The sequence below is a fragment of the Crassostrea angulata genome, chromosome 8 (genome assembly GCF_025612915.1).
Source record: "Crassostrea angulata isolate pt1a10 chromosome 8, ASM2561291v2, whole genome shotgun sequence".
Taxonomy (NCBI): Eukaryota; Metazoa; Mollusca; class Bivalvia; order Ostreida; family Ostreidae; genus Magallana; species Magallana angulata.
Window position 1 is genome coordinate 606794 of NC_069118.1, and position 11980 is coordinate 618773.

An 11980-nucleotide genomic window follows, 5' to 3' on the forward strand; every position below is an offset into this window, starting at 1 on the left:
ACTTTCTGAAACTTATTTCTGGCTTATGCTTTAAATGTTACCGTTTGCTTGAATGGAAAGTAATTTTACAGTTTAAATATTTGTCTGTCATGCCATAAAATCGTAACAGTAACTTATATGTAGCAGGAATGGGGATGTATAATTATTTGATTAAGACAAATTTAAATAAATGACAAACAGTGAACATATATAGTCTTACATATCAAATATTTTGCAAATGAAATCTGAAGTCCTAATAAATGACCAGAGTATCATTTTGCAAGATCGATCATTTAAATTATAACATAAAGCTATGGTCACACAGCTCATGAATATTCCTGAAACATTCGGTAAAAATCATAGTGTAACCTGCTTGATAAAAAAAATAAAGATCAAATTGCCTTTTATTCAAATTTGACTTTGAAAAAATCCCCGAGGTTGATGTCCAGTTAAAACAAATACGAAAACAATGCATGAAGAGGTCGGGGTTCAACCTTTTAAATGTTACGAGATTTGTTCAATACGCTCTATTTATGATAGACCACTGCACTATAGCTGTATTTTACATAATCAATATTCATGATAGAGATCCCGTAAACATTTGATAATATTACGTCAAATCTAATAATCGGTTCACTGAAAATAAAACGAAAGTAAAAGTACAAAAACGGTAAGTGATATCTGGTTTTTTTACTATCTGATAACAATATAATTATGCAAAGTAAAAGAAAGATAAAACAAATATACATTAGATAAACTGTCCGTCAGGAGGCTGCTTCGAAATATTTTCTGATTGTAGTAGGTCAATATTGGGTTCCGTTTTTGAATGAGCACCCACAGGGTCTCGGTTGTCAGACACTGAAATTAATAACAATGTATTCCCGAATAAAAAATATACATAAATGGTCATTCAATATATGTTCTACGGTATCGAAAAAAATCCTCCGTTAAAATCGCCCTTTATCGTCGCTTTAAAAAATGTGTATCATATGTACATTAAAAAAAGTAAAGGGACGACACTCGCCATTTTGGATATAAAGTGACATAATTCTATACATTTATAACGGGGTAGTAAACGTTTTCAGAATATAGCGTTCTGGCATGGTGTCAATCGGTGTTTTTTTTTTAGATTAAAAGACACTGGAATTGAAAGTAAAGAAAACAGGTAGGCGTATACTCATAAAACAGAAACGTTATAAAATGTAAAGATGATTAAACATCCTTCGTAAAAAAATCGTCAAGAATCCTGTATATACACCCATGACAATTTTTTCAATATAGAACTTACACAAAATCAACATCAATTATTTTTACGACCGTAAAACATCAAATTACAGTATATGTAACTGTTCAGGATGTCGTGTACCCAATGTCTGAGTTGTTAGATTCAGATTTTTTTTTATTTCAAATGTTTTACATACACTTAATTTTTTTTAAAGGAAATAATATTGACATACCATTCTATACTTTAATTTTTTTAAAATGTTAATATTTTTCTGGATCTTTATCACAGCTAAACAAAAGCTGAAATGAACCTGAATAAAACATAATACTTTATGCGAAACAAAAGTTCTTCAAATGTATGTTTACCTAATTACGGTGACAGTTTCTTGTGAATCTTGTAAATAAGATGCAATTTAACTTAACACAATTAAACAATTTCACCGTTAAATTTGATCAATTAGTAATTCTAAGAAAAAACACACTGTTTAATATTAGTAAAATGATCCACTGGGCAACATGTAATGAGTCTAGGTATAGCCAATGAAAAATGACAATAAGAAACCGCCAAACTCTCAAACATTTATGAAGCAAAATACAAATTCATAGCACAGCAACACCGACCCCTATAAAAGATAGATATAGGATCAGGTGATAAGGAGGAGTAAGCATCCCCTGTCGACCGGTCGCACCCGCCGTGTGCTCATTGTAACTAAATCAAACAATAGTCAGTCTGGTGTATAAATAATGATTTAAAAAATTGAAGAAAAAAAAAACAGTTTTATTGTTTATTTGACTGTCTACTGTGCAGAACTTCTAAAATGAATTTCATTTTAATTGAGTGATACATTTGAATGAAATTCTGATTTAATAGATATGGCCAGGGCATGCTTTCAGGAATCAGATGAAGACACCATGTCATTTTCAAGGTAAGTGAAAAGCCATTACAAAAAGCAAGGATCTCTTCATCATGTCATAGATAGTGGTATCTCTATGGCGACCTGTTATACCCTTATTCATATAATTTCAAAAATTTCTGGTCAGGTTTTTTTTTTCATATCAGTATTTATTCACCAAAATATTAAAATCAAATGCAAAATGTATAACAAGAAATGTTGCATTAAGACTATGTTTCATATCTTTTATCTTTCATTTTACTATCTGATTATGTTGAGTCAAATTCAAATAAATGCAAAGAGCAACGTTAAGCTTGCATTTTTAAGGTCTTTCGTTGGTAACGGAAGATTATATTGTTTTTGTACTGTTTCTTGTTATTTTTTCTCCCAAATTTGTGCATGCGATTTCTCAAAAACTTTTCAAGCATTTTTCAACAGATGATAAGACTTGATGCAAACTTATTCATTTTAAAGACTTACAATTTTCGGCCGCTTTTGAAAATATTTTCGACCTATTTTGTGCAGAGCTGATCTCAAAAACTGAGATATGACTCTGAAACGTTTAGGATACATAGACTTTAGTTTGAAGCTTTGCGTTATTATGTTCTTTTTTTACGCCAGTGGTGATACTCCTAAAGCTGGCCCATGCACAACAATTGGGTAGGGTTTTTTAATCAAAATGTTCCTATGTTTTGATCTATATCTTTTTATTAGTTGTAATATTTTTTTAAGACGTATCTAACATAGTATAAAACTTTTTTTTCCATAGAAATAAAAAACAAATCGGGACTGGTCCCTTTTGTCAGAGGCCAAAAGACTTGTAAAGTCTATTATAAAAAAACTTAAAAACTATAAAGAATTTGTAATGCTTTATAGAAGCTCGTAACAATTTTGGCTTTAATTCCAATTTTTTTTCTGAAAGGAGGGGAGACCTCTAAAACTTAACGATATTTCAGCGTGTTGGTTCAAAAATTCGAACGGAATACCTATTCGTTATCCGTAACAAGAGGATTTATAATCAATGGAACTGATAAACAATATCTTTGTCAGAAAAAAAGTAAGTAAGTAACACTAAATGATTTTTTTATATATATATTTCATCTTCAGGCCAACTGAACTGCTTACCGCAGACGATAGAGCACAGTTATCTTCGTGGATTGGTCAGAAATGCCATTTTGAATTGCTTTACAAAATAAGTAGGGATAGTTGTTGCTCCAGAATGTTTCACCAACTCTGTGATAGAAAAGGTCCCACAGTTACCATCCTATACAACACAGACAACTCGTCATATGGAGGGTTCCTGTCTCAGAATTGGGAGTCAACGGGGGGTTGCATTAAAGACCCACGTGCTTTTTTGTTTACTTTGTCTTATAATGGTGTCAGGAAACCAAGAAAGTTTCCAGTTACTCAACCAAATCAAGCAGCATATGCGCATAACAATCTAGGACCAACTTTTGGGAAAGTCGAAGGCGAAAATTTACCAGGGGCAGGATATCATCTTTACAATGCAGGGTCCTTCTTAAGTAGGTCTCATCTATTTACTGTCGTGCAGAAAAGCTTATCACAACTTTTTAAAAAGATTTTTTCTTGAGGAAAGTAAGCAATTCAATAGTTCGACCATTATATAACTTTTCATTGGGTTTCTTTTTCTTTACAAACATTGTTTAAAATATAACCAAATCAACATGTATAAAGTTTTTTCCACAAATATATAGTTCACATGCGTCAAAAAAGTATATTTTGTGGAACCAATACATTCCAAACATCATTTTAATATATAAATGCTTAATATGTTGAACCATTTTTTGTTCGTTTTTCTATTTTCTTCGTCCGATCTTTTCTTATCTTATTCTTTAAAATTGAATAAAAAGACCTGCATTGCTGGATATTTAGAGGAGCGGGGGAGGATGAGAAATCTATACAGAGATGAATAATCCTGTTTGTTGCAGCTGACTGAAAAAACGTTTTTATATTGTATTTATTTCACACCAATGATTGGGTATTAAAAGTCTAACTCTCTAAAATTTGGTTCTTTAGGTCAATTACCAGTATAATTTCAAATCACACGACGCAATTTATCAAATTCGAGTGCGTCATCTAGTTAGAGAGAAACATCAAAATCATTTCTATGGCAATTCTTGATCGGTAGTAATGACCTAAAATAAATAAGCTAATTGCAATACCCCATATATCCGGTCTCACTTAATGCATAATTCATTTCTTTCCATGTAAAAGGGAATACTTTAAGGCGAATTCCGACTGATCTCATGACTTTTAAAAACAAAATATCGCCAACAAGGGACACAGCCAGTGGTACTCATTTCTTTGAACTTAATGGAAGAGCAGATTTTGGTTCGGCTTACCAAGAACCAACAGTGAATATGAATGCTATCAACAATGGTCACATGTGCGTCTTTGATATAGAAGTTTATTCCATTAAAGGTATTTACTTTAAAATTGTGGGTTTTTTTTTACAAAAAGCTTATATTTATCATAGAAACACTTTGAGTCAATGTTCAGTACAATTTAAAGGGCCCTAGCCAGAATTTAAGCTCAAAATTATCAAGTTTTTTTTTTAATTTAATATTGATGTACAGAGATATAGAGATACAGAATTTGAAAGTCTTGTATGTAAACAAAGATTTTCTTATTGTTTACGTATGTATGTGTTTGGCTTAAGTTTATATCGCATAAAGCTGATTTTGCTGATACTATAATTTATGTCATATATGTAAAGACAAATTTTCTTATTATTTAGAACTGTATGTTTCAATTGCATATAACTTTCCTTTGCTGATAATATCATTTAGGAACATATATGTGTAAAACAAAATTTTTATTTTTAATCGTGTCTAGGTTCCTTGAACAGTTTTTTATTTTTGTCTTTTGACAGTAACTCAGCAGGTGTCAAACTCAACACCACGCGATGAAACAATCATAACTAACCCCTGGCGGGAACCACCTCTTTGGCATGAACAGGTTCCGTTTAACTTGTTCCTTTCCAAATTAATTTTTTGGGACATCCTCATTTTTTTTTTACCCTTTAAATATATAGGATGAATTATTTTCAGAATTTGCGATCGTTAAAAGACTTCGTCTCTAACTACAAGCCATTGCCTGATATGAGGATCTCAGAGGTCAATATTTTACTCGTAGGACAGATCAACGCTGGGAAGTCTAGTTTTTTCAACACTTTGAACTCCATTTTCCGAGGGGAAATTTCTTCGCGCGCATGCGCCGGTACTTCAACACACAGCCTTACAACAACTGTACGTGTAATTTTTTGTCGTAGCTTGCATGCTTACGAAATTCATTTTCCGTCTTTGTGTTCGTATCAACATAATGCATTTTATAATTTTGTTTCAAACAGTTTAGTTGGTGAAAATATTTTAATGATCATTGTGTCGTCATAATTATGACCTCCTGACTTGTAAAAATTGTTCACATAACAATGAACGAAATTTTCAAATGTGAATATAGCACTTCAGAATTTAGAATGTATATTTCAACAATTCTTGTCATCTTTTCACTTCCAGTATGCATTGAAAAAAAAAAACAGATCAATAATATTCTACTTATCTACTTCTGAAGTTAGTGATACAAAAAAAATTACAAAAAAAAAATGAATCGTCTTAAATCTAGTTAAAGACATTTCAGATCATTCTTTGACACGAAATTTCTTTCCTCTAAAAACAGAAAAAGAAAAGATAGTGAAATGCTCTGCTTATTTTAAAAAATCTTTCATACGTATCAAGATGACATGATCTTAAAAACAGTTTTCATAAAATAATTCAACAAATACACATACTTTCTTTTTTAGCTGCGAAAATATAAAATCCGAAATCGGGAATTTGGTGGTTATCTGAATTTCCGACTTTGTGACACTCGTGGGTTAGAAGGAGAAAATTCCATGCACTACAACGACATGCAACTTCTTCTGGACGGCTACTTGACTGATCAATACAAGGCAAGAAGCTTTACTTTTTACTATTTTCTAAAACTTACCAAAAAAACACATCTTAAATCAGCATTGTTTTATTTCAGTTTAATCCCATGGCGCATGCCTCTCAACGAGACCCTGGATTCGTATCTCACCCATCCTTTCAGGACAAGATTCACTGTGTGGCTTTTGTAGTGGACGCCAGTGCCATTGACGTGCTGCATGCAGATGTATCTAAGAACTTGCTTCATTTTCGTTCCTTAATCGTTGAGAGAGGTGAGAGGCAATGTGTTAAGACATTGTTGATATATTTGAGTCGAAACAAAGTTTAAAACTTCATATTTTCATGTAAAATATTAATATCGTTTTAGAAACAACTGAACCAAATGCTCAAAATAGTTGTTTATGAATGAGAATTATTGCAAAAAAGTATAATGTTGTTCTTTTTCCTTATGTTAAAACAATATAAAAAATATTTAAGAACTTTGAAGATATTTTTGTTATTTCTTGAAACTTAACAATACATGTATGTACATGTAGTATATATGGGATCTCTCTGCAGGACTTCCGCATGTTGTTTACTTGACGAAACTAGACAAGGTTTGCCCTTTGGTTGATCAAGATGTAAGAATGATCTATCATAGCCAGGCCTGCAAGCAAGCTCTAGAGATAGCAGCTGAGGTCATAGGACTTCCTCGAGGTCACGTATTTCCGTTAAAAAATTACGAACAGGAGACTCAACTACAGACAAATGTCAGCATTCTGGCTCTGACAGCCATGAGACAGACGCTAGTGTTTGCGGATGATTACCTAGAAGATCAGTACGAGCTTCAGTCTGACCAATAGAATCTGAATAAGTTATGCAAATCATGATAAGATATATAACATCAGCAGTAAGCGTACATGACTAAAGGTTTGCGATGGTGTTAGGTGACAATTTGAACAGCCCCCTAAATAACGATTAAAACGGATTTTCTATTTAGTTTGTTTGTTTTTATACCTGCATCTTCTAAAGAAAGTTCGGGTATATTGTTGTAACCCTGTTCCGTCCGTACGTCCGTCTGTCACGTTTACTTTCTCAAACTGCTCTTACATTTTATAAACCAGCAAACTGAACTCTTGGAGTTTGATTTGGGGCGTCCTGTTGTTTTGTAAAAAAGTTTCAAAAATGTTCTGGTAGTCCTGGGGGGTCAAATAAGTGGTAAAAATGTGATTTTTTCACATAAAACCTTCTTCCTCGAACTCCTCCTATATTTGCAACAGCAGACAAATCATCTCTTGGTATATGTTTTAAGGTATCTTATAGATGCGCAATAAGATTTCGGAAATTTCAATTTTGTCAATGGGTCATTTAATGGCTGAAAAATAACGTGGTTTTTTTTTTTTTTTTTTTTTTTTTTTAACAAAAAAACTGGTTTAAAAAACGTCAACGTTTTTTTGCAATAGCGAAATGATCCCAGAACTCCTCTAATGATTTAATGAATAGACACATCAGATCTTGAGATATGACTGTTCTATAGATGTGCCCCCCCCCCCTCACACAGAAAAACGTTCTGGATCCGTGCATGTATCCCTGCCTACTCTGCAAATAAAATGACGTTTCATTTTTTTCTTAAAATAAAAAAAGAATGCCGTTTATTTTTGCTTTAAATAAAAACTTACATTTACACTTTTCCTAAAAGTCGAATGATCTATCAAAATCAAAATATAATTTGGGGTCTAAAAAGTTTTATAAACTGTTAAAAAGTGTTTTTAAAAAATCTCTTTACAGGTTGCATAATTGACAAATGATCTATTAGAATATGATCAGAAGTCTTATTTTCTACCTGGGGATTAATAAATAATACCGAAGTTAAAATTAATTACAATAAATGATTGAAATAAAATGTTTATCCTCCACATCCACCCCCCCCCCCCCAATCAAACCTGGTTCTAAAGATTCAGTCTTCTTTTATGCCTACATGTGTACAGTAGCAGATTATAAATTATTTATTGAATGGTATTTTTCTCTAGATTTGTTTGCTTTTTTATTTTTAAGATAAACAGATATGGAGCAATTGTAATATCTCTTAAACAAAGCAGGTTCATCATTAGGCTAGGAATTACCCAAGTGAGTCAAACACTACATATGAATAAGATAAAATACTTAAACATTTCCAGTTCTAGAAAATCAGGGTGTCTCCAAGGGGGTATAACAATAGCACAAAGTGCAAAAATAAATATTGGGATGGGGATCTCAAAAGTTATCAAAATATATCATTTCCTATTCCGGGGGGGGGGGGGGGGATGGGTGTAAAGACAACACTTGGGGGTCATGTACTTTAAAACCGTTTGATGCATCATAATGACATTAGAAACAAGAATTAATATACCGGTATATGGTTTAGTGGTTGGGATCTCAACAGTTTTCAAGATATTTGATATTTTTCTGTTTCATGAGGTCAGTACAATCCCATAGGGTCATGGCCTACATTATATTTGATGCATTATTATACATTAAGAAAAAAGACCCATTCATTCCTAATATAACTCATATATACAAATGTACATGATAAGTCTCTACTCAATAGTGTAAGTCTGACAAATTAAAGAAAAAAACTTTTGCAATTTTAATGATAGAAACTGTACAAATGCAATAGGATAAGTAATGATGATAAGCGTTTATAACTTAGATATTAAAACACAGGGCTCTGAATTTCTATTAATAAGCTGTTAAATGTAGGGGAAGAGATATATACCCTATCTATTTATATATAGATAGGGTATAATCTCTCTCTTCCCCTACATTTAACGGCTTATATTATTGATAGACATTCATAGGCGTATGATTAAGGACGTTTGATCCCGCGATCAAAAGTCTTAAATGTTACAATTTCTTCACCTAATTGATATTTTGACCTTTTTGTACTGATAAAACGCTATTTTTATCCATTACCGATTCAATATGAAATGAAATAATTTAAAAGTCTTAAACTTTTTCTCAAATTATGATAAACTTGTCAGAAAAATCTTCAAATTTCAGAAAATAAAACCAAAAGTATAGGTCTATTATGTAAAATTTGAGATATGGCATGAAATAAGCTAATTTTAGCAAAAAAATTGGAATTCATTTTTTCTCGACTTTTATGAAATATAAGTTAAATTTGCCAATATGTGTCAATTGGAATGTTGAAAATTTGTAAACAAAAATTGTTTTTCATAACAAAATGAAGGAATCCTAATGCACAAACTATCTGGAAATTTTGTTTACACTGAATATAAGGAAACTTAAATGACGGTAATCTAAAACAACTGAGTTGTGAAAAATGTTCGTTTTCTTCTTAAAAACCTTCCGCCACAAGATATAGTCACATACTGAACTCTGTAAATATTAAATTTTTCATTTACTATTTTATTTGAAATAATTTAATTGACATTATAAAATATGTATTTATGAGTAGAATCCATATATAATGCAAAATATCCAGAAAAGAGATGACCCAAAATGGATACCCAAAAACAGAGGAACGAACCTCTTTAAAAGATGATGATACAGAATGCTGGCAAAGGAAGATCACTTATTTTGAAAGTGAAAGTAATACCTATACCGGTGGCTTATAATGTTGTGCTACTACATGCAATGCTTACCTATGTTAGTCAGCATCATTATGTTAATCCAACTAGAGCACAATGTGGATCCTTTTTGGTTATCATCACAAAAGAAACGTTAAATTTATGCATGTTAATTAATCTTCAGATCGGTTATTTGTAACACGCATGTATTTTTGTGACTTTATTCTTTAAACCCCGTTGCACTATTTTATTAGGTAAAAAACGACTTTGTAAAGCATACATTTCAGTCTTAAGATGGTACAGGACACCTGCATATTGTGATGTACTCCCTATTAAAATGAACAATAAAGTCTAAATATAATATTTTCCCCCAAATAATGTAACCTTACAGTGAAGCGCAATTGGTTTAATAAGAGTGTTAACTACTTGTCTGTAAGTAGAGAATTCAAATCCTGCTTGGGCTTTTCTATTTTTACTTAAGTTTCCAAAAATTTAAAAACCTTTTCTTTTTGCCAAATACATGTATTGTAAATATAAAACATCACCATGAACGAATTTTGGTTATAACTCCCTTGTATCTTTATATATCTTTTATATTATTTTGCTCTGTTTATAATATTCGTTGTTGCAATTGCATGTACAGTGTACATGCTTTTGATGTTATCAATATATTCTATCCATGAGGATTGCGAGTGTGTGAGTGCATGAAATGTTCAGATTATTTATTAACTTAAAATTAACATGCCAAAAATTCAACCCCAAATTGTACATAAAAGGCTGCTTAATGGTGTTATGGGATGGGATCTCAATTTATGAAAATTGATATGTTTAAAAATTACCAGACATTGCATGTAGATTTTTTAATACAACTTGTACAGAACAGTGTTATTTGGGGGCAAAGACTTGGTGCGGGTATTACTGTCTAATGACAGCATCTAGTTTTTTGTGATTTTGTATACAAGACTATCCAGGAAGAAATCGTATGAATGCGATAAGTAATAAAAAGGACCATTTAAATAATTTATGTAATTTAATCTAAAAAAAAACAACATTTTTTTAATTAAAAAAACATACCCCTTAAAAATTATCAGTAAGAGGCATCAAGCTGCCTAAACTCTAACGCTAAATGTAAATTTATGTGTAAAAAAAAATTGTTTTAAAAATTCAAAAACAATATTATCAAAATATTTCACGAGTTGTGTCTGATCTACAATATATGTATATATTATTTCATTTTTATTTGTTTCTATTATAATAAGCCAATCTTGTTTTTTTTTTTTTATAATTCGTTTTATTACATTTAAATATTACGTTTATCCAAATATTTAAATGTTTTGTAATTTGTTGTCTTACGCAAGTTATGTATATATTTATAAAAAAAATCATATATAACTAAATTTATAAGAGTATATGTTCTGCACAAACATTCTGATCTAGCTTTGCTCTTCCAAACTGTTTGTAAACATGTTTATACATTATAAATACATAATATTGAGTTAATGTACAATTTGTTCCATTTTTCATGATTTTTGATTGTTTGTTTGTTTGAGTTTCTTTTGGTTGATAATAAATGAACTAAAAAAGTGATAGCTTTTAGCAGTTGATTTACATATTAAATAGATTAAATTACTTTTCTATCTCCAATACCATTATAAACAAGCTTAGAACAATCGGAAAACTATGTTAAGACCAAATTTCTCAAAATTGATCGGCAAATGATGTTTTTCTCCTAATATAACTAAATAAACTTAAGAGCCAGCGGCCTTTAGATATTTGCATATTTATCATGTAATAAATGTTAACGATAGGTTTATTCAACATTTCAAAAAAGACTAGAACTTTAACTATATAGACCGCGATGAGTGATAAAGTTTGGTAAAAAAAAAAAAGAACAAATTGGAATTAGATTTTATATATTCTATATTACTTAAGTATCATATTTGTATATAATATTTTAATATCATATTAATATCAGGGTCTGATTTTTTCAAATATGCCTTTTTAAATAACTTAAACTGTTTCCCTGATTAAAAATGAAAACATTAAAGGTTCTTTTTTTAAAGATCTTCAGTTAAAGACTTTAATTTTTGTCAATATACACGCATGTGAAATCTCAAAATGATCTATCATTTATCAAAGCTTGCAAATACAACCCTTATATCAAAATGAGATCATCAAATGACCAGCACAGCTTCAATTCTATATATTTCCTGATTACAATTTTTTCAAGAATGAATTTGAAATATTACACTATATATTGTTTCAAACTTAATAACATTTTTGCTAGTTAACTACATTTTCCTACCATGTATATCATTATTCAGAATCATTGGATGAGGTTTCAAAGATAAAGGTAATTTATAATAGAATTTTTTTATGCTTAAAACGTTGG

The 11980-nt window shown here is 30.8% G+C and overlaps 1 protein-coding gene across 1 annotated transcript; it reads left to right on the forward strand.

The window, feature by feature from the left end:
- Positions 1-4346: 4346 nt before the first annotated feature.
- Positions 4347-6882, forward strand: LOC128159108 (interferon-induced protein 44-like). The gene is made up of 5 exons (XM_052822158.1): positions 4347-4538; positions 4990-5075; positions 5168-5371; positions 6141-6266; positions 6685-6882. The coding sequence occupies exons 1-5, from the start codon at positions 4364-4366 to the stop codon at positions 6880-6882; spliced, it is 789 nt and encodes a 262-aa protein (XP_052678118.1). The 5' UTR covers positions 4347-4363.
- The last annotated feature ends 5098 nt before the right edge of the window (positions 6883-11980 follow it).

Coding starts and splice junctions, on each gene's coding strand:
- LOC128159108 (XM_052822158.1), top strand. CDS start 4,364: ATGACTTTTAAAAACAAAATATCGCCAACAAGGGACACAGCCAGTGGT. Junction 5,372..6,140: donor GCCTTACAACAACTGTACGT/GTAATTTTTTGT, acceptor GTTTTATTTCAG/TTTAATCCCATGGCGCATGC. Junction 6,267..6,684: donor TTGACGTGCTGCATGCAGAT/GTATCTAAGAAC, acceptor TATCATAGCCAG/GCCTGCAAGCAAGCTCTAGA.